The sequence below is a fragment of the Anoplopoma fimbria genome, chromosome 17 (genome assembly GCF_027596085.1).
Source record: "Anoplopoma fimbria isolate UVic2021 breed Golden Eagle Sablefish chromosome 17, Afim_UVic_2022, whole genome shotgun sequence".
NCBI lineage: Eukaryota > Metazoa > Chordata > Actinopteri > Perciformes > Anoplopomatidae > Anoplopoma > Anoplopoma fimbria.
Genome location: NC_072465.1, coordinates 9,255,836 through 9,279,571, shown reverse-complemented (window position 1 = coordinate 9,279,571; position 23,736 = coordinate 9,255,836). Strand labels below are relative to the sequence as shown.

The window sequence follows — 23,736 nt, the reverse complement described above, 5'->3', positions numbered from 1 at the left end:
GTGTTCTCTAGCAGCCCTTTGGAGCTGTTTTATTTTGTAGGTCTGTTGGCAGTTGTCCTGGTGGTGTCCCAGGAAATCTCTGAAAAACACTAACCTGCCCAGTTTTCATTCTTCCCACAGGGACCATTGTCTGAGGATTCTTTAGCGGCTTTTGAAACAATTTAACTTCCATACCAAGCCAGAGTCACAACAAAAGGTGCAAGGCATGAATCCACATGCACATGCAAGCCCCAGAACTGTGTCTTGGTACGGGAACCAAAACTCTCACTATATTTACGTGAACTGTATTTTAGGACACATCTTTTACACTCACCAGTATCCAATCTTATTTAATTTATACAGATGCAAATAATATGTTGTTAGAAATGCTAATGATGAACGTAATAGGACTCATTTATCATTGTATCATGTATAATAAATCCTCTTAGCTCCTGAATCCTCTTAAGGACAACCCGTGAGTTTCCATTCTCCCTGCCTGCATTCCTGCAGGAGCACAGTCAATGTGCAGCACCAGGACATCTACTGAAGAGATCACATACAAATACATTGGGAAATGCATCACGATGAAAGTCAAAAGAGAAGAAAATAAGTTTTATTTGTTCAGTCAAGTGAGCTCTGGAAAACTAAACTAATGCGGCCCAAGGTAGCACCCAGAGAAAACTGTTTGAGGATTTGTAGATTATAAAATGAATAATGGCTGAATTATATGTCGCCGGGCACTGGTATTGTTCATGCTGGCTGGTTCATGCTCACACTGTTATAGCTTACTGGGACGCATGAATAGAACAAAGTCATCATTAATGTTATTAGTTTCACCTGTGCTTTTCCCACTATGAAATAAAATGTCTGCTGTGAAAAAGGTGTATAATACAGTATATTTTGAGATAAGTCAACCTTAAAAGGAGTCTGTAAATGCTGCAAGACTCTCTGGTTTTGTTAATAAAACTGGGTAAAAACAATCACACAAACAAAATAGCAGAATAGCAGAATCAATCCAATGTCTGTAGGGCGGCCCTTCATAATGGGGGCGGTGACATGCAGAAGTCATGTGCTTGTAAGCACCATTGTTCAAGAAACGCATGCTCAGAACAAGTGGCAACCGATGAGTCTGAACGTGAACCCCTTGCAGGAAGTGCCTTCAACATGCATTCTTTCTAATGGCCATCAGGGGGCGACTCTTCCGGTTGCAAAAATAAGTTTGTTTGTATAGAGGTCTATGAGAAAATGACTCTTCTTCTCACTTGATTTATTCCCTCAGTAGACATTGTAAACATGAATTTATGGTCTCAATCTCTAGTTTCAAGTCTTCTTCAATACAGCATGATGTTCATTTAGTAAATTCTGGTCCATTTAGAGTCAAACAGACCATAAAGCAGGGTATGCTTTCCCACACACTTTTTCAGAGCTTCTCAGACGCGTTCAGAGAAGCTCTGAAAAAGCCCTGGTTTCAAAAGTTCCCGCTTTTCCAGACTTTTATGTGTCGGTAGCACACTGGCATGACCCGTTTCCTCATGGACGGACATTATGACTTCCTCCATCAGTCTTCTGCAACAACTCCACCCTTAGGTAAGTCTCCCCAAACTCCTACTCCCACTTGTACCACCCTACGTTCTTGGACGTATTGGTCAACCGCCAGTGAATTCCTTGTGTGGTCAGTTCCCTTTGACCACAAGGGCATGCATTGGCTTTACTCTTCAGAACCGGAGGTCGCCGCCTGGTCTTAGCCCTTCTACTCCATTCCTTGTTTCTTTCTGATGTTGGTGGCTATGGTGCTTTGCACAGTCCCTCCTTTAAGGTATCGGTGAATCGCACTCTGTATCTCAATTGATAGGGGGTTCTTGCTCTTTCAGATTTCTACTTTACCTTGAACGCCAACTCTTTTTCATACGGCTCAAATGTGTTTTCTGCTGACATTAGGACACAGCTCCATAGAACTATCAGTCCACCTCCTTCATTTTGCTTGAATTCATCTGAAGTTGTGTTTCTTGCAACCTGACAAGTGTAACTCCAATATTCACAATTTTTTAGCTCTGTTTTGGTTTCCACTTACTTCTGGTCCACTATGTTTACCAGCCAGTCCCTAGTGTAATCCAGACAAGAGGCTAACAGACGCTAACAAGCTCTGGGTAGAACAGAGGAGATCTGCAGAGTCGGGTGATTTATGGGTTCATAGCAGAGTCCATTGTTCCAGTAACATAAAATATTGATTATTTTAACAGTTTTTTTCCCAATCATAGTATAGGCCTATAAAAAGATGTTTCCACGCAGTTTGACGGATCACATCTGTGTTTTTACACTCTGCTCCTTCTGTTCGTAAGGCAAAGACATGAAACTGCAGTTAGACTTTGAATCACTGCCAGTCAATGTCTGTTGGAACATTTCCGGTTAAATAGTACATGTTAGCTGATATGCTGCCAAAAGATATCCTGTCCAATCAATAAATGACAGAGTTGCAGATGTATCTTTGACTTTTTGTGTATATTTGTTCAACAAAAGTGTGTTTGTGCATGTGTGTGTGTTTGTGTGTGTGTGTGAGAGAGAAAAAAAATGTATTTGTAACAAATGGTAAATTCAGTGAGTGGAGGACTAGGCTACCTTACTTTACTGATAATCATCAACCAAATTGTTGGACTGAAGGAACATTGAGAGGCGTCTTTGCTATTCTTAGATCCTTTCCACTGGTATAACAATCAGATTTTACCTTGATGTTGTGTAACTGTATAATTGTATGACTAAGTCATAGATTTTTTGACATGTATGTATTAGGAAAATATTTACAATTACAGAAGAGGGTAGATATTTAAAGCCATTACTGTGTAAAAAAAATCTAACTTTCTTTTGAATGTACATCCGGTCAAAACATCTTGTACTTGTATCTTTAAACTGAACGACAATACTCTAAACTAAGGAAGCACGGAAGGGACACAGGGGAGCAAATCTTATTTGACATACAGTATCTTTAATTGTTGAACCTGCATGTAAAGAAATGCCACAATTCACATTAAATGGACAGAAATGTTATATTTGTTTAAGTCAAAGACAATGTCCTTCAAGATGACCATAATGTACCTCGCCATGGCTGATAACTGCTTGTTTGTAAATGCTCTGTTGTTATTTTCTGTTGTGGTGACTGTGTGAACACAGATCTGTTCAGATAAGCAGTTACCTGGAATTTTAGGTAAAGTAAAACAGAGAAATCCACCCACCAATATGTAAAAAAGAACGTTCCACTCTACATTCAGCAGATTACAAATACCAATAACCAAGTAAACCTGGCCGCTGCATGTAGACATCTAAAAAAAATCTTTCATAGGAAATTCACTGTCAGATTTTTCTCTGACGGAGGGAAATTGGAACGATAAAAAATATACACTTATACAGGAAGCGTGTAGAGAACTACGGTGGCCTACAGGTAACATAAAAACAAAAGGCTTTTTTTTGTTTGTCCGTTCTTGGCGGACTCCGTAAAGACGACCTGCAGATATGAAGGGCTCATTCTAAGCTAGAGGACACACAACCCTTATAGTTTTCAGTGTTTGATTAAACACGAATGAAAACAGAGTTTTGAATATCATATTCCATTTCTTTACTTCAGAAAATATGTCTAAAATGATCACTCTTGCCTTTAACAGAGTATTTATATACCGCATTGTTGTTGCTGTTTTACTGAGGCATTAGATTTGAGTACTTCCTCAACACTGAATAGTTAGGCACTTTACAAGATGTTACCATGTTCGTTAGTGAACTTTAAAGGTGCTGATAGACGAATTTTGTTTGCAGCCTTTATGCTAAGCTAAGTTAGCTCACTGCTGGAGGTACTTTCATACTTACCATTAAACATCAAGAGCGGTATCGGAACTTCTAATTCTCATGCAAGAAAGTGAATATACACTCATCTTCCAAAAATGAGCTATCCCTCTAAACTGTTGCAGCCTCTTTGGGTGATGCTGATGCTGAACCGAGCGTCGCTGTATAGCAACGGGCAAACAGCACAACAGAGCTGCAGGTCCTCTGGGGACATTGTTAGAGCTGCTGCTCTCCTAGGAACAGAGCTGTGAGGCTGAGGCAAGTGTAATTTGTCTGTTGGATAACACACACACACACACACACACACACACACACACACACACACACACACACACACACACACACACAGTCCCCTTGATAAAGAAAACCTCACTATTCTTATATGTCACAATATGGAAATATTGCGATGTTAAGTCGAATACCACAATGTTATAACATTTTATAGAACCACAGCAGATGTACCAAAAAGTAATAAAAAAGATCAATACATGGTTGTAACAGGTTGATCACCACCTTAAATAAACGTACTGTTGAATAAAGAAGAGACATTATGATTATTAAAGTGATTCACAATAGGTTTCTTTTCTTTCTTTGTCTATGAATATAATGCCATTCGAAGAAAATTCGAGAACCCCAGTGTCTTTAGTGTGGTTTCGGGGTCATTTAAAAAAAAAAAAACTTCCACTTATGTAACACTTGCGTTTATTTATTTATCTGTGTTGATGGATCATTGACTCGAGACCGCCCCGGTGCGCGGCCCATTCATTCAGGAATCCAGGGCTGCTGTTAAATTAAAACTTCTATCTCTTGGTAGTAAATTAGGCTTGTGCTTGGCACCGGGGGGGGGGGGGTTTGTGTGTGTGTGTGTGTGTGTGTGTGTGTGTGTGTGTGTGTGTGTGTGTGTGTGTGTGTGTGTGTGTGTGTGTGTGTGTGGAAAGAGGGCCCGCCTTGTGGCTTCCTGGCCCCCTCGCACCGGACGGGGTGTATTACAGACGCGCATCCAAGCAGCCGGGTTTCGGGGGCCACTGGTTAGGGGTCAATGTGACGAGGTCGACTGGAAGAGACAGAGAGAGACAAGTGTTTAAACATTAATCCAGCGTTAACCACTGAGGCAGCTGTGCCGGGAGCCGGGATAACGTGGGGCTACATAAAGGCGTGCGCATTAAAGCGCGTCCACGCCTCAGCCGGAGCGCGTTAGACCAAGAGGTGGAGGAAGCATCCAACTGTCACTCTTCATCTCCGGACCCGCTGACACCACCAGGTAACCACCGCCGAGGAGCTTTTTTTTTTTTTTTTTTTTTTAATTTTTTGTATTATCTGCCTATACCTGCTTGACATTTTAAGCAAGTTTCATAGAACCGAATGAACGAGCGGCTGTGAGAGCGATGCCTTTATCTAACGGAATGTGTCACTTGGCGACTCAAACTGCCAAAAACACCAACTCTTGTGCCATGGGGTGATATTTATAAAAAAAAAAAAAAAAAATAATAATAATTTAAAAAAAAGAGACGGTGTGTGTTTTGCACTGATTCTAACGGGTTCAAATGTTCGTGGCGCGATAGCGGCCAGAGACACACGAGCTCCAGCCCGGTGTTGGGACGGAAAGCCCTCTGCCCTGGTTTCAAACGAGCAGCAGAACAGAACAGGAGGGCTACTCTATTCAAGCCCTGACCAGGGGAGCACTAATTTACGCCTGTGCCATGTTGGGTTCGGACGGTATTGGTCCTGACTACTAAGCAGAGGATTGTTTCAGCGGGGAAAGCCAAAGACTGTGTTCGGATGTCGCAACAAGCAGGCAGGATGAAAGCTGCGTCAAGCCGGCAGCGGTACGGCAGGAAATGAGCCGATCGTCTCTTCCAAAATAAGAGCGTAATGATTATAGTTTCCGTGTAACTTGTGGTGCAAAATGCACAACTTCCTTTGCGGCAGGCGTGTCAGTTAACACTAACCGCATCTTTCATTCCTGTGGCAAGTGTTACAAGTGTTGTGTGTGTGTGTGTGTGTGTGTGTTGAGTTGCTGTGGTTTGTTTTTGAAGAGCGGAAAGAAGGAAATAACACATGCTACATCTAGCGACAGATTAGCTTAACATGAATATCGTCCCACACCTGTTACCATGATGACGTCGATTGCGGTGGAACAGCCTCATTGACAGTTACCTTAGACTAATACGCTGTTGCTTTAGAACCCCCCCCGAAGCCGTGTGCTCGTTAACCGAATGGGGGCAGTTTACTTTGAAAGGTGCGACGGGAACTGTAGTCTTTGCGTCGCGGGGGGTTGAATTGACGTCCGTGTGACACTCCGTTGCAGAGGATGTACGCAGCACCTCAGTTAATGGTAGAAATATTTTTAGCCGCCGGGAGGAGATTTGGCGCTGGATGAAACTGTTTTTGAACTCACTCCTCACTCCTCGCGTAATGTCAGCGGACAGCGGAGAGGCTTTCGCTCGGCTTAAACACCACAGTAGTGTATTACATGGACGCACAGAGTGAACTTATGCTGTAATAATTGTTAACATTCGTGTTCAAGATTCTAGCTGTTGTTTTATATTATTGTGGTGAGTTTACATTTTCTATGTGTTTTTGTATTTCTGTAATATTCCTGTAACATTGGACATATTATTATTATTTTTTTTTAAGTTTGTTATAATGTCTGAATGTTATCCTATTCATTCGTCTAGGATTTTCTGTTTTCTGATGAAGGGAATTTGTATATCACATAGTAATAATTATTTTTTTTATCCAAAAATGGAGGCTTGAGCACCACTATATTTTTCAGCTCTCGCTTGTTGCTGTCCTCTTGGCAATCTGAGCTAAGTCACTCCTATTAAAGAGTATTTAGTTGTGGATCAGGATTGTCACGATCTACCAGCTACCGATATTTGGAAATCAACATGTAACTGGCATGAAACTGTTTCATATTTAGGACCGAATAATCAATGAATGTGTTCTTTTCCCCAGGTGACCATCCACTCTGGTTGGAGAGAAACCTTTCCGCAGGCCGTAATTTAATCTTCATACTGCAGACCTTTAAATATCTCCCTTGAAAACCTCCCAGCAGCCACGTGGTGTAAGGTGAGACAATCCCAGCCTGGTACACTCACCAGTCTGACATGATCAGTGGACTGAGAGCATGACCAGTCGGCGCTGCAATCTGCCCACTTCAGACCCTCTGATTTGATTTTTTTTTTTTCCCTGCAGCTCACACTGAACTTTCAAAGGACTGTTTACAAGTGACTGGTAGGGGATATCTCTGGTGAGTCCCCCGATCATTTTCCTTTTCTCTTCTGCTTTGAACCAGTATGCCCTCTTCTTTTTTTCGCCGGTCTACCCTGAGCACCTTGCAGTGAATGGAGAACATACTGGTTTTGCTCCCGAAGCACCGACAGGAACACAGGCTCTGCAGACACACGGCTGCGTGTGCCTCGCTGCAGGTTTTACCCTACAGTGCCGTCTTCTCCCGGTCTTTAGTAGAGACCCCCACTCCCTGGAAGCCTCTTTAATGGGATAAATCAATAGGACTGATCAGGTTCAAAACCAGATCAGGTGGCCGATTCCATTCTGACTTTCCCCGAAACAACCTAACCTTTTTTTGTTAAGCCCACTGTCCTCCAAAGGCGTCCGCATGGTACTTTGGTCGAAAGAGCAAGACAAACTCCCTGACATCGACATGTCCACCGGGACCATTGATGCGAAGGAGGGAGGGCCCCCAACATCGGCCCTGCTCAACTCCAACTGCTCCGTCCACCCGGTGATCCTCACCGAGGGCACTGAGGAGGTTGGCACCGAGAAGGTGGCCCCGGGGACCGGCGGCGAGTTGGAGCTCACAGAGGTCACATCGTTCACAGAGAGGGCCGGTGAGACCGGGGACGTTGAGGAGAGGACCGAGATTGTGGTGGCCATGGACTGCCGGGCCAACGCCAAAGGTCAGCGGGAGGAGGACGCTCTCCTGGAAAACGCCAGCCAGAGCAACGAGAGCGACGACACCAGCACCGACCAGAGCCCGGAGCCGTCGGTCCCACTCAAGGAGACCTCCTTCTCCATTGGCCTGCAGGTGGTCATCCCCTTCCTGCTGGCCGGGTTCGGGACAGTGGCGGCTGGAATGGTGCTAGACATTGTCCAGGTGAGTGATGACCAACATGTTTTCTACTACATAGTGAGTACACAGCTTCTATATATATATATATTTATAAAAAATGTGTTTGGTTCTGATTCTGATTAGAGACTGGTGAATCCAAATAAACGTTTTGTGGTGGTCTGTGCTCTTTTATGCTCAAAAAACGTTCTGGATGCACCAAAAGGTCTAAAGATCATGTTTGCCAACACTTATGGAAAGGTCATTAGTTGGAGTACTTTGGGTGAGATGGTGGGAAGTGGGGAACAAAACTGTTTTGGACTTCTTTCAGAGGCAAGAAAGGGAAAATAACTGGTGCTTTCGGTTGTAAAGTAGTAAACTCCAGGTGAATGCAAGGTAGAAGTCAAACTAGTAAACTTTAGAATAAGGGAAGCCCCTGGGCTTACTTCACGGACAATCGCACCGAGCCAAGGATGTAGTTAAAAATATTTAATGTATCCTAAACCAATACATCCTTGGATTGGTGCGAGTGTGACTGAAGAAAGCTTCAGTCACAAAGGCTTCCCCTTTTCTATACTTTACTCAGTCAGACGCTGCTTTAGTTAGTTGAACTGATTTGACTCAATTGGTTGGACAAGCCCCTCTCAGATCGGTTGGCATGTGTCTGTCACAGCACTGCTGACCTGTCTTATGTCATGTGTTTTAGGGATGGGTGGGGCAATTGTCACTCACACCCTTGGGGTATTTACATAACCTTTCTCACCTCTAAGGCCTGCCTGTCTGTCCTCAGGGCTGGCACATATTGGTACAGTCTGTGTGTTTGTTTGTAGTGCAGTGTAGTGTGCGGCCAGAGAGCTGCTGCCTCCAAGAAAACACATGAGTGCATTTATTGTTGCTCCTTCTTCCTGTTGACTCACTGCCTTTCACCCTGAGTATGCATCTGGGGGTATAAAAATGCAGGCCAAAGTCACGCTGACAGCTCATATATTTCTTTAAAGTCAGCTTATGATGCAGATAAAGCTAGAGGTGTCAGGCTGCCAGGGGACCAGACCGGGCACATTGTGTACACGCATACTGGTGCCAACATGGTGGACCCAGGAGAACTCAGCTGAGGGAGGAGGGTGAAGAGGCTGGGGGGGGGGGGGGGCGTACTCTCTTTCGAGCACCTGAAATGGCAGCCCGCCTCGGTCGAGCTGCGGGTCAGAGCGGAAAAAACAAAAAGCCCAATGCGTTCCGTCAAAGCCTCCATTACCACACGGTTAGGTATTCCCACTAGACCAGGAATGCAGAGGTTTGAGGTCAAAAAAGTTTTCATGCTGCCTCAACTACGGCACCATGCTGCTGCAGTCTCTCCAGTTTCCAAAACACACAGCGCACCATTCCTTTTGGAGGTGAGGCTGGGAGAAAGAGGAGGCGCAGAACTTCTGGTCAGCCGTGTTTGTGCCGGATTGGGCGAACCGTGAAGTGGCGCTTGCCGCGAGGTGAGAGGTGAGGCCTGACGGTCGGCTTGGAACGATATTTCCAGTGAGTTCGGCTGAGCATCTAGCAGGTTGTCTCACTGCCTAATTCCCCCCCTCCATGACACCGGGAGACGCTAACTCAGCTAATCCCCCCCTGTCCTTGCAGGAAGGTAATTGTCTAACTCTCTCTCGGCCTCTCTCACTTTCTCTCTCTCGCTCTCTCTCTCTCTCTCTCTCTGGTTCAGCCAGTCTGCACCAGCTCTCTGCTAAAAGCAAGCTTGGAAACTCCAACAAAGCTCAAGCCTTTATTCCACGCATCTGCTTGTCCTTGAGGTTTAGAAGTTGCGGCTTGGACCGGGGCATGACATGGCATTTTTGCAACCCTTCTTTGAAATGTAACCTCTTCGACCTTAGTCACTTTGACTATGTACAGCACACACACACAAACAGAGCTCATGGACTCGTTCCCACTCGGGGTTTGCCTAGAAAGGACCGTCCAGGCTAGTATAGAGGAGTGAGATGTCTGCATAGTTCTGCTTAGTGACTTGGCCTAAAACTGTCATTCTCCCAAAGCCATAGCTAGAAACAGGGCTCACTTGCGTAACTCACTTGCGTAACTCGCTAAAGGTTCTGCATGGTTGGTAAAGGTCATGCAGTGCTAGTTTTCATGAGAATGCCAGGGTCAAAAGGCCAAACAGGTGATTTGTTATCAGTCACACAGATTCTCTAACCTTCGGGACCTTCTCCCTGCGCAGACTACGAACCAAGAATGCAACTGGTTGGCGCAGTACATTCTCATTACCATACATGTGTCTGCCTCAGTGTCTAGCCGTCCGTCCTGCGTGTCCGTAGACTTAAACACCAAAATAAAGCTATAAAGAGATGGGACACAGCTTCAGCCAGACTAAAAGTCACCAGGCACCAGTAAACAGGAAATCACAATGGGTTTAACACCGGCCAAACCCTTGCTGCCCACCAGACACCATTTTGGTCCGACCACATCCACTTGTTTTTTCACACTGGAGCAACTGTGAAACCAGAGCGTTGGCTTATTCCCTCAATGTGAATCATCATTCCAGTGGTTGTCTCCAATCACGGGACAAAGTTGTTGCTCAAATGAATGCATCATGAGTTCAAACTCAAAAATATAACCAAGCGTGTTTTTTGAACCTTTAATGGTGCCCGACTATTTGTGCTTCTTTTTGGGACTGCTTGCTTTGGCCTCTCAACTCATTTTGGTCGGATTTTTCCGTCAGCCAAAAGATTTATGTCCCAACAATCATTAACAACATATCAGCTCAAAGCTTTTAACAATCGACAACATCGCAGACAGCTACTTAGTTAGGATCTGAGTGATAACGATTTGAAGGATTAGAAGGTGATACTGCTTTTGTGTGTCTTCCTAAACCCTGGCTAATATTTCACTCAGTCCAAGATTCTCAGGAGTCCTTGGAGGGTCCCGGGTTGCGTATTTGCACTCCCCCTTGCCAGATATTTCAGCCTTTCACCCTGCATCCACCTTCATCTGGTCCCTTGATGCCAACAGTCCACATCTCAGGTCTTTTAGCGTTTGCTTAAAGCTTGCAGGAGCTTTAGAGCCTCTGGTGCCTAAGAACTCATTAGCATGTTTCATGAGTAAATTTACTCTTTTTTTCCATTTAAAGGAATACCTCACCCACAAAATGACCATTTGTTTATCAATGTTCTCCGTGTTATTTTGAATTCTTGAAGAAAACTTTTCTCGCGTGCCTGCAAGACGATCGAAGAATCCTAAAATGGACAAAATACGTTATCTGTAAACTTGCTAATGAAACGGTTTATGCAGAAGTGTTTTAAATAGTAAAGTTCTACCAAAGATGCATGTGTTTGGAGAGTGGTGAGCAAATGACTGGATAAATGAGACTTGCATTATACTGCTCCAGTTGTGTGGGATTTAACGGATGTTTGATATAGTTTTGCAGTTGTTGAATGTAGCCTTTCAATTTACTGCAATTCATCAAGGCTTTTCTCCGTTTTTGGATTCCCCGTTCTGCATGGAGGCATGCGTGAAAAACAAAGTTTTCTTCAAGACTTCTTAGTAACACGGGGAGCGTAACAGATATACAAATGTTCATTTTGGGGGGGACCTACTCCTTTAATGCCAATGCGGTCTTGTTTCATAGCTGACATTCATCTTTCAGGTTCAACTGCGGTGCGGCCATTACTTTTGGCCCCAGCTATGTTAATTTTACCCTCCACGGCATGCCTTTGCACACGAGGCTGGGCCGGACCTGTATCGCCCATGGAAACGGACACCAACTGATGTAGTTTCTGTGACGCCGCCGGACTTGCGTTGACATTGCGTGCCATCAGCTTCAGCTCCCCGCTCTCTGTAGAGCAATTACAGTGATCCCAAATAAAATTGGGCCTTGTAACTCAACTGGGCAACCCTGACCCTTGTGGGGCTCGCATACCAGAGCTCCTATAGGTCTGTACACAGAGGTACTGGGGTTGTCCAGTAGAGTTCCTGGAACCGAGGAGGTGGCCGTGGGGAGGGAGGGCTGGCTTGGCTCATGGCCAGTGTTCCATGGAGACAACAACATATATCACCACAGGGGAGGCAAAGAGGGAGATAGGGGAGTGAGACAGAAGTAGAGAGGGGGGAGAAAGCTTGAAAACATGCGGCTGTGAAATAAGAGAGGAGTGCTCACAGAGGTGCTCACAAGGCTGCTGGGTTGGCAGAGGGCAGTGAGCCAAGCTGAGGGGCTGGCTGTTGGAAAGGAGCTCTGCTTGGCCTGGTGACAGCGAGGGGATAGACAGAGGGAGTTTAACCCACACTGGAGTTTCTGTGCCACGCCTACTGATACAACTCAAACTGAGCTGTAGACGGCACCCCTTATCCGTCCTGTACATCTGGATGCACAGTGGGAGCAACGAAGTGAAACAGAAACACAAGCTAGCTCGCGTGATAAAATGCAGGCCAACAGTGTTTGTGTGTAACGTCAGCTACTCCTCTGTTTTCCTCCCCTCATCCATTTCCTCTGTCCCTTTTCTTTTCTGTGTCAGCCTCTGTGAATATTGATTCAGCTCTGCGCAGACTGGACCGTAAGTGCTGGGGGCCAGTGGGACACCCCCCCCAAAGATAAGCACTTTTACTGGAGATAGATCGATGGCCCTCAAGCCTCAGCAATAGCTTTGTTTCTGGCCACATAAGGCCGCAAACCTGCTATCAGTGCATGAACACTAATGGAGGCACAGCACAGGGAGGCACTTTACCACAGTGACTGACAAACCCAGAGACTCAGGCCGTGGTTACACTTGTCTTTTCAATGTGACTTTTGTCATCAAATCACGCCAGGACGCTTTAACTGTCAAGTCTGTCCACTCTGAGATCGGATCTTGGTCGCATTGGGATCCGATCGGCACGAATACTTGCAGAGGGGGCCCGGCTTGCATTGAGTTCGGATCTCAGTGAGGTGGCTACAGCGTGTTGGCACAATCTGGATAAGTTATCAAAAGTAGGGGTCCATCATCTTCCCCCTACACGAGAGTTCCTCTTCAAAGGAGAGCAAAGGGAAGAGGGGAGGAAAACCGGGGTTAGAGCACAGCTGAAACCTGCTGTGTCTGCTGAGGAAAACCCAACATTTCCTGATTTTGCCACTTCAAAATAAAAGCTTTTAAATAACAAAAATATGGGCGACTTTTGTTGTGAAGATTTTCTAAGAAAACGTATTTATCACCGAAGTGGCAGAGCTTTTTTGAGTGGCCATTTTTCAATAAAATAAGCGTACTAATACTGCAGGGAGGTAGAGTAAGCCGGCAAAATAATGGAAGACTTTTGTTGTGAAGAATATATAGCAAATTAAAGTTTTTATCACAGAATTAATGGAGTTTTGTTAGCGGCTATTCTTTAATAAAACAGGTCTGCTAATACTGCAGGGAGGAAAAGAAAGCGGCAAAATGGTGGAGGATTTTTATTGTGAAATGTAATGTGTTTATCAAGCGTTTTACAGCTGCTCCTTTAACCACAAAATATATCCGATCTGGCAGGTCTCATCAAAGTGTGAAGTGTGGACGCACAGCCGAGTTCAGATCTTGAACGCCCTATAACAAAAGTCGCACTGAAGTGTAACCAAGGTCTCACAGGGAACCCACCTCCATCTCAAGGGCTGGCCAGCAGCCAGGAAGGAGGTTATCGAGGGTCAGGTCTAATAACACAATCTATAAATTTCACTTAAGGCCATCTACAAGTTGTCCCTTAGATTTAGCTGGCCTAGCTCCTGGCATACTTTACTGTATGTCTTTGGTTCTGAGGGTAAAACTTAAAGAGAAACGTATCTTTTAAAGCTGAGAAAGGGTCTGAGCAGCACTGCTATGCAAGGTCATGATTGTCACGATGCTGAAGAGGCTCTTCATGACTAGTCATACTTTACTGGATTCATTATTGGTTTGTACTTCCACCCTGGTACATGGTATAATATGGGTTCTCTGTCATTAAGGTGCCATCTTGGCATTTCGTTTAACTTATTCATTCAGCCTGACATCATGTTCATGTCCAAATTCAGTTTTGAAGAGGGGGCATCCAGTCTGTTACTTAGTAGCAGTTGCTAGGATCACCAAGCTTAAAATTATGAAATGTGATGAAATTGTGAGCTGTTATTTCCTTAAAGGGGGCCACCACCTGAATTCTAATATGTTTCTTAAAGGCCTAGGAAAGTCAAATTTACTGTTTGTTAAAATGAGTTACTGTCTCTCAAAGCTGGAAATCAGAGAAGTAAATCTAAAACGTGTGATGTCTTCACTATGCTATGTCTGGTTGAATCTGATTGGTTGGGGAATCAGCCATGGACAGGTGCAACACCAGACCTTCGAATTTCTTAACAAATCAAATCTGGAGATCTGGAACCAGTCTTAAAACTCTACCCAACCCTAAAACAATACATGAGATTGACTTTATGTTCACATGAAAGGTTCCTCCCACAGAGAAGAATGGAATGCCATGCTTTGAATTATTTCAGAAGTACTTATGAGTTTCAAATTGGTGTGAACCGCCCATGTGTATTGTCAGAGGTATTTGCTTAAAGCTAGGTTTGGTAATGTTGAATAACCAGCCAAGAGTTGCAGACTCTTTTCCAAGGAAAGTAGCTAGCAGCATTAGCCTCGGAAGTAGCTAAATGTAGCGAGAAAGCCGCAAAGCTGGCAACACTGAAACCCTGGCCTCACTCCATCCGAAATTACCAAAATGAATGTTAAAAACAAACATGGCTACTGTAGAACTTGGAGCTGTTAAACTAGCAACTTGTGAAAGAGTATGGGAAGGCAGGCAGGTAGGTATGTTTAGACAGGCTTTTAATCAGTCCTTCGGCAGCCACAGATGCCACATTTTTTTCAAGTTTAAGTTTTTTCAAGTTCCTTTTTTATTTATATCAGATTTTTCTTTTTTTTTTTTTGATGATGATGATGATGATGATGATGATAACTGCCTGGATTGAATGAGAATTTCAACAAATGTAACGAAACATGCTCTTGAAGAAGATTACCAACCCTAGCTAGTAAAGTAATATCATCGTTATCATAACTGGTCATTTGTAATGTATCATTATGATGATACTGAGATACGAGGCAGCCCAGTCTCCTCGGGTTGAATCACAAGGGAGGGGGAGGGAGAACGGGGGCAAGACGAGAAGGATAATAAATCATTTTAGCACAAAGTCTCTGTGACCTTGATCTTTCTAAAGGAGAGCAGAAGAGTTGAAATGATACATAGTGTAAAAGATCTGTAGAGACACACTATCTGGTCCATCATGCAGGTCTGGTTTCACCGCTGAATCAATACTAAAGAACAACATCGCAGAGACATTCTGCTCCCGACCAAGGGTACATGATGTGTGCACCGTGTCCCTGTGAATCTGATGTGTCCCGTTTCAATATGGCAGTGTGTTCATTAAGTTTGATGTTGTGTCACTAATATCACATGGTGGTCGTTGCAGCACTGGACGGTGTTCACGGAGGTGTCAGAGGTGTTCATCCTGGTTCCAGCGCTGCTGGGGCTCAAAGGCAACCTGGAGATGACGCTGGCCTCCAGACTTTCCACCGCGGTAAGAGATGTGTGTGTGTGTGTGTGTGTGTGTGTGTGTGTGTGTGTGTGTGTGTGTGTGTGTGTGTGTGTGTGTGTGTGTGTGTGTGTGTAAGAGTGTGTGTGTTGTAAGAGTGTGTGTGTTGGTGATTGTCTTAGCTTTATCACAGATACTTTCTAGTCATCCTGAAGTACCAGGATATCCCATCAGAGGTGCATTTGGCTGTATTCTTTTCCATTAAAAATCCTCTTATCTTTAAAGTAGCCATTTCCAGATTTTTTTTTTGTAAATTTTTTGCCCAGCTAATTTTCCAATTGATTTTCGTTATGTAAAGTGTAAAAGTTACCTATCTCTCATTGCCTGGCAGCCCTTGTCAGACACATCTAAGCTGATTGCTCTTGGGGTCAGAGGTCATATTGCCAAACGTTACCTGGGTTTCAGACAAACTGATAGCAACATTCCTGTCCCATTCCTTTGTTTTAATTTTAACATTTTCACTGGCCGGTTCACCTGAGCACCCAGGTTGGTTTCGTCTAAATTAGTTATTCATCCCAGACATCCACTTAGTAGCAAGAAATTCTCTGACCAATGTATATTTATACTAATTTGAACTAGTAATTTAGATAGTAAACTTGTAAGTTCCAGTGGTTAAGTCAAAGAGCCATGGTGTAGTAGTGTTTACTTTAACCAGATATTGAAGGTCTATGTAGGCCTGCAAGCATGGGTTTTGTTTTATAACATGGGGGAGCTAATGTATAAAAGTAATTTAAAACTAAATTAAGTCAAGAAACTGTCTAGTTTATTTACAATGACAGTGTTTTGAAACCATGCAACTAGAACAGCATATATATTTGAGTGGATCAGGAGAGGAATTATGGTAATAAATAACATAAAAGGGTATAGGCATTTGAAAAAGCAGGGTAATCTGCGTTTATGTGTGTTTGCCCTCCACAACATCCAAAATAATAAAAATCAACGCAGCTTAAGCAAACTATTAATAGTCACGTTACCCGTAAAAGAGACAACTCTTTGATTCGGCTCCATGGCCAGTGTGCCATCTCCACAACTGAATCCTGTTGGATCAGCGAGCCAACGTCCGATGGTCTGGATGGCAAAGCTAGGTGGTCCAAAAATGTGCGATACTTTTTCAACTTGTTTCAGTCATTTGCTAAAGAAAAAGTCCAATTATCAATGCTTTAGGAGGCTTTGTGTTGTGTTGTGGTTCTTGCGTAACTATAGCTAGCTGTCCCGCTGGCGGTCCGTATTTGCATTTTACACGGTTAAATGCTGCGTTGGTCTGGCTGCAGGGTTTCCACAAGTACAATTTGATGCCATTGGTACATGTGTTGTCTGTGGTTGTCTGAGCTAACATGGTTTGTCGTAGTGGTGACCTAGCAGCACACCCTGTAGTTATGAAGGCATAAGAGAATTAGTCCAGAATTGCTCTTGAGCTCACCAATCCTCACATTCTTTCCACTGGCAAAACAGGTGACGAAGCTGATTAGAATTGCTAACAGAGGCCCACCCAGCATGGAGATCTCCAAACAGAAATAATCTATTTTAACAAGTAGTGTCACATTCAAGTTTACCCAAATTTCTATAGCACGCTAATCCATCTGGCTACAAGCTATGAAAAAAAACATATTTGCTTCAAAAATGTCCAAATCCTATAGAGGATCAACTATATTGAGTAGTAGTAGAATATTTGTGACCAGCAAGAACATACTGCCTTTTGATTGATTAGCAAGTAAAATTTGTCCACATCTACTCTTCAAAACTGAAAAGCAGGACTACAACTATCAATCGATAAGTTGTTAACTATTTAATGAACCGCCAACTATTTTGGTAATGGATTAACCGTTTCTAGCAATTTTGTTTTGAGATAAAGAGGTTAAAAATATCTGATACATTTTTCTTATATTTGAACATGTTCTGTAATCTCCCAATACTCCTCTGTTACAGTAAAATTAATATATTTGAGTTGTGGATTTAGAAAGTCATCTTGTGCTTTGGGAAACAACGATAATATTCAGAGATTTTATAAACCAAACAACTAATCAATAATCAACAAAATAATTGTTAGTTGCAGCCTTAACTGATAATATTGATCAGTCATGAGTCATAAAACACCCGGTCAAAAAAGCAATGTGACACCACTCTAACTTGCCAGTATTATGTTGCTCAATGTTGCACTTTATGGACATAAATATAGCTCAAATATATCATTTTGAGCTTGTTTGTCACAGTAAAAGCCAAATAATGGCTTTAGATGAAGCAGAACTGACAGTTTAATATTTGATGAGATGCCAATGTCAATTTTTTGTTTCAGTTGTTTTAAATTAGTGTTTTGTTGAACTTTCTGTGATATTTCCATGTTAATGGTGAGTGCAAATGTGATAGTGAATCGATGACAGATTGGTAAGGCGATTCAACAATGTTTCACCAATGCTTCAACACTGATTTAACAAACTGTCAATGGTCGTTGGTGTCTGGTTATGATATTAAATCTGGAGCTCTTGTGGCTCTTTTTAAAGTAGTTTGAAGGTAAATTGGATTCAAAGTCATTTTTAAGACTGATAGAATTCCTTTTCAATATGTTTTTTACAATGCTCCCATTTATCAAGCTGCGTAGGTCAGCATGAAAAATGAATCTCACATCCATCGTCATAAAGTAGGCCAGAGCGAGGTGCTTGCCCTGAGACATTACTGCTAGCTCTCTGCTGGCTGGCCCCAGCAGGACCACGTTAGTTTCCATGCCGCCGCTAATTATGAGCAGATTAAGACCGCTGCAAATTTCCTAATGCGCTTATTAGTGAAAAAAATAATGTAATCCCTAGGACTGGCTGGCTGTAGGAGTTTTCAACTCACATGATCGTGTTGCCTTTTTGACTTTTTTTTTTTAACCACTTTGTCTTTGACATATCGCCAAAATGAGTCTTGTCTCTCATCATTATTTATTTCACTACAGGAAATACGCAGTTGTTTTATCACTTCTGTTATTCCCCCTCTCATGTTCATGATTATGCTTATTTGGATAATGATATGACTCAAACCCACTTTACTACTCTCTAATCAGAGATTACAACCACTACTAAAGCCGTCTTTATCCTCATTCTATGTGTATTAGATCGTTCCAACCTTTGTAAACAACAGATTAGCTCTGAAGTGAAAGAGCTTAAAACTGAACAGTGTCGTTCTTCTCCGGAAAAAATAAAAGTAGCGATGCTTTGGAATCATCGCGGCCTCTCATCAATCTTATGTCATCCCGTGAATCGCTTTCACGACACTCACCCTGATCCAAACACCACTAAACGAGCCGCCCCCACACACACATAGCCAAGGACCTGGCATTATGATGATCATCATCACACATCATCACATAACACCAGACGATGCTTCTGTGAATTTCTGAGCTCATTTGTTTACTGAAATCGTTTTGCATATTGTGGCTCTTGCATTAAAAACTTTGCAATTCTTATTCTATGCAAAGGTCTCCTTGTATGAACCCCCATGAGGGTTCTGCTGATAACCGTTCTCTCCACTGAGACCACGATGCCCTCCACTGCTCCGCAACAGATGTTCTCTTATCTCTCTTATCTAATATTTGTGGCAGTCTTCCCCCTCCGAACGACAGCATGTCTGTGGTAGAAGGAGGCATCCGTGCACACGTTTGCACACGTCATGGCTGACGTCATGTCAGCCGGGCTTGCGAGTGTTCCCTGTCATGATGCCAGATGTAGTCGTCGCCTGGGGATGGGAATGGCGCTAGATTGTAAGAATTTTGAGAGGGAAAGAAAGAAAAACTATATTCTGCGCTACTGCCTCCCATAAGTATGGCTGACCTTTTATGTTATTTAGTATCTCTAATCATCTTATTATTTTTTTAATAGTTACATTTGACAGTCAGATGTTTTTCTTTCTAAATTTCAAAGTAGAGCCCACCTTCCGGTTCCCCCTAAGGTAAACACTGTTAACTCTGTCAGCACCGTTGTCGTTGTTTACCCTGTTAGCGCCGTTAGCAACGTTAGCTGCCAGGCATGTTGAGAACCGTGTGAAGGCACAAGATATGCTCTAAATTTTGAGTTAAGCATCTTTAAAGCTGTATTAATGAATACGGGCTAACAAAACAGCAGCAATAGCATGTTACCGAATTGCAGACAAGGAGCATTTCTTTGGAGACAAGTTTTCTAGCAGCCTGGCCAATATAAGTCCAATAGTCATATTCTCCTGTCCATATTCGCTCTCTTTTGTTCTCCAACAACTCCTAAGAAACATGTCTGGGGATTGTAGCTGATGGATGTTTGATGATCTACACCAGCTAACTATAGTGTACAGTGTGTTTTTCAGTGCATTTTATTTGGACAAGATGCCTTCCACAGCGGCTGATGAGAGCAGTGAGAAGCAAGCGATCAGTACATTTGCAGCTGTAAAACAAAAAAAAGAAGCTATTAGAGGCTAAAAAGTGCAGATGAGTTGGGTGTTAATTTACAGAAATGTTAATAGGGATTTTGCCACTTTAAGTGATGTGTTCAGCAAAGCTATTTTATTTAATGTTTACATCAAAGATATTCATAATGCCAGATTAACTGAACACATTTTTTATTTTTTTCCCCCCTAAAATAGGATTTATTTACTCAATACCACAATAGATTTATTTTCAACAATCTTTTTGGATAGCTGAGAGTATGTTGGTGGCAAGGATGTTTATTGAAACTTATTTTTGTAGAGTTAGCTGTCATTCCTATGAAAAATGATAGTGGATTGTAAGTCAGGTGGGCAACAAACATGAGCAGTCAGGCCGTTTTTGACAAGTGCCCAGGTTAGCCAAATATATTTTTAAGAGGATAAGTTTGAGCATTTTTTTGTGTACACTCAATTCACGTTCTACCTCCAAACAAAGTGGTTCCAATAATCTGGCTCAACCGTCCCATCGGACGTCGTTGTTGCGACTTTGTGAAGTTCCCAGAAAAGTATTAATAGACTGGGATTATCTTCCAAACATTCCTACCCCATTAACTTAAACTTCAAATGTGTTCATAAATATTTATTCCTATAAACTTCTTATGCTGATTTATTAAACCCAAGTGTGAAACTGATAATCACCCCTCAGACTTGCATGTGTTTTCATGCGTCCAGATGTTTCCCTTCCCTCTGCATATGTAAATGTTAGAGGAGAGGAAGGAAGAGGGGATCCTCTGTTTGTGTCCCCTCTCTGTGGATGAGCATCAGGATCATTGCTCTGGACACACAGAAGCTCACTGTAGCCACAGCCACTTGACACTTGAGACCATCTGTGTGTGTGTGTGTGTGTGTGTGTGTGTGTGTGTGTGTGTGTGTGTGTGTGTGTGTGTGTGTGTGTGTGTGTGTGTGTGTGTGTGTGTGTGTGTGTGTGTGTGTGTGTGTGTGTGTGTGTGTGTGTGTGTGTGTGTATGAAAGCAGGGAGATGAGATAAGTGGTGGCGGCCGCAGGGTGGGGGATCAGATCAGAGTGTCTTTGTCCAGAGAACTGACATCTGATTGTTCTGATGGGGCCAAGAGGCAACAGCATGTACACACGCTGTACACCCACACACACACACACACACACATATGTTAATTTGTTGACCTTGTGTGTTCTTGTCTCTCTTTCAGGCTAATATTGGTCAGATGGACACAGCCAAGAACATGTGGAAGATGATAATGGGGAACTTGGCCCTCATCCAGGTAAGTGGAACACATCTCTGGAGGACAATGAAATGAACTCAGTTGACATGGAGCATCTCTGGAACTCGCTTACATCCCATTTAACAAAGCAGGTTACTGGGGGAAATCAGGTTAAGGCAAGAACTCAGATGATGAGTTTATGTGCCGTTCTATTTCGATGGTCAGATTGCTCTTAACATATCAGTTTACATGCTAACATTTTCATTTCAGTTTAAGGGTTGCTTCGGGATTTTTCAACCCGGACACGATTGTCCGATGTTTTTTGTCTCTAAGTGGCTGCTTTGGAGATTTTTTTTTTTTGAAACTGGTCCAGTATTGAGCGAGAGTGTTGAAGACGGCAGCCTCTAAATGGGCTGCGATGTAATCGCTCATTGCAACTCCTCATCGTTAATGTACATCCAATAAAAGCTTGTTTCTGCAACTGACAGGCTCATATTAATATTATAAGTGTCTGATAACATTAAGGAAAGAACCCTACAGAGAAATAAAATATTTCGCTCTATTCCGTCTGTTCGTTATTGTGGCAAGCCAAGTCTCGCTCAACAAGAAGTCTCGTTCCAAAGTGTCCCAAAAAGGTTAGGCCTCGAAATCAGCTAAATATTCATCCATGAGATTGCAAATATTTTAAATAACACTAATATACACTTTCTGTACTCCAACACAACAAACAGCTGACAACACCTGCACTCTCTCACTCACGTCTCCTCCGTCGTCTCCCGGCAGGAACTCTTCACCCCTTATGAGATTGCAGAACGAGACTTCCCCATAAACGTGACTTGGTTAGACACAATAACAAATATAAGGGATGATGGTAAAGAAAAAGGTTTTGTTTCTCTGTGGGGTTCTCTCCTTAATGTTAATAATATACTTTAAAAAAAATCAGTCTGTCAGTGACAAGAGCAAACACTTTTAGTGGACTAACATTGAGCGTTTACAGTGATCTCATTTAGCACCTGCTGTCTGCAGCCTACTCAATCAATACTGTTGCCCTATTAGTCACTTAGACACAAAAACATGTGAAAAAAAGGGTTGAAAGGTAGGTCGAAAAATATCACCGTTCCCTTTAAGTTTGACTTTGCGTGGCATTATTTTAGATACGACAACGCACTGCTTTAAGTAATTCGACTTTTCCTTTCTTCCGGTCGAACTTTTGTCACAGCATCTTGATCCTTGTCCAAGATCTTTATTGTGCACAAAACTAAAACCTTTAAAATCCTGATTACAGCTTTACATGGCCAAATAATCAGGTTTCTCTTGATCCCTTTAACCTGATAAAGGAAACCCAGTTTCTGCTTTACATGACATTTCAGGAATCAAATTACTACCAAAGCATGGGAACAATCTGGTTTCATGAGGGCACCATGTGTACGGTCAACACAAAGACTGATCGTTACTAATAACAAGTATGCTGTTGTCTGACGGCCACTGGACGCTTTGCACTGTCGTGAATAAAACAGTGGGAGCCAATTACGCCTACACAGCCATGATACACCAGCGAAGTATGTTACTTATTGTCTGATTGAGAAGGAAGAAGGTGAAAGTTGCCAACGCCCTTAAAGGTGCAACAAAACTGTCAAACACAGTCTGAAAATAACTTGTGACCAGAGAGAAAAGGCAAAAGTTACTGTACATAAACAAGGGCATATAAACAAGCAATATTTCCAGAATGAGAAACCAGTACCTGTCAATCCAGCTGGACATATATTTTCTTTGTCTATGACTGACATTGGTAGTGGTGACACTTAGGCTGGGATGCACCATGATTCATTTAATTTAAGGTTAGCCTTAATCAGGGTTCAGCAAAACTAGGTTGAAAATGAGTAACGACAGATTTGAAATCAGGCAGAGGTCCGTTGCACAGTTAAAAACTAGTGTTTCCTGAGTAAATAAAAATAAATAAAAATCCAAAATGAAATAGAATTAAATATGAGGCGTGCTTACTCAAATTGCAGTAGATACATTGATTTGCTTGCTGTCATGTCTTAGTAAGTAGGCTATTACATTAGTTGCTAGCTGGATAGCTTCAAAGTCTGTTAGTTAGTCTAATGTTACTTTGGCAGAGGAGCTCTAATTTCTCCTTGAGAAAAAATGGAAAACAGCACATTAAGGGAAAAAAATCATGCTACGGGTCCAATATTCCTGTTCAGCTACTTAACTCCTTTGCTGAACGGCTATCTTGAGAAAAAGTCAGTAGCAGCATGGACAGTTGAGTCTGTCCATTAACTTTCTTTAAAAATAAAATTGGATCATTTTTGCTCAATTGATCTCATAAAATTTTAGAATTAAAAACTTCCTCGAGTTTAAATTTGAAAGCTAATACTGGATCACATTTAAATGGAGTTTAAAATTTCGATGCAACTGATTTTTTTATACATTCTTAAGATAATTAATTTATTCTAGGTTTAGAGTAAAAGTTTAAATTTTATCCTTAATCATTTTAAGCTAGTTTTAATTTGTAGTCCATTTTACAGTAAAGCGTAGTTTAGTCAGAGTTTAAATTAAAGTAAATCAATGAATTAATCCTTGATGACGCAGCCTGTGTGTTTTGACAAAGTGTTCCCCTAGGATAAAATGCTAATAACTGTGAGTAAGTGAATGAATAAGGTGCTTCTGGGGTCCGTACTATTAACTGAAAATAA

The 23,736-nt window shown here is 42.5% G+C and overlaps 1 protein-coding gene across 3 annotated transcripts in view; it reads left to right on the top strand.

The window, feature by feature from the left end:
- Positions 1–4,949: 4,949 nt before the first annotated feature.
- The window catches only part of slc41a1 (solute carrier family 41 member 1), a 29,573-nt gene continuing 10,786 nt past the window's right edge, over positions 4,950–23,736 (top strand). Inside the window, exons 1-5 of one of the 3 annotated variants that reach the window (XM_054616268.1) lie at positions 4,950–5,068; positions 6,766–6,879; positions 7,006–7,927; positions 15,309–15,416; positions 21,026–21,097. In XM_054616268.1, the coding sequence (XP_054472243.1) occupies positions 7,430–7,927; positions 15,309–15,416; positions 21,026–21,097 (678 nt within the window). In that variant the 5' untranslated portion in view covers positions 4,950–5,068; positions 6,766–6,879; positions 7,006–7,429. Of the gene's footprint in view, positions 5,069–6,072; positions 6,363–6,765; positions 7,928–15,308; positions 15,417–21,025; positions 21,098–23,736 lie in introns of those variants that run through there. The other 2 variants (XM_054616270.1, XM_054616269.1) reach the window with 2 other exon arrangements.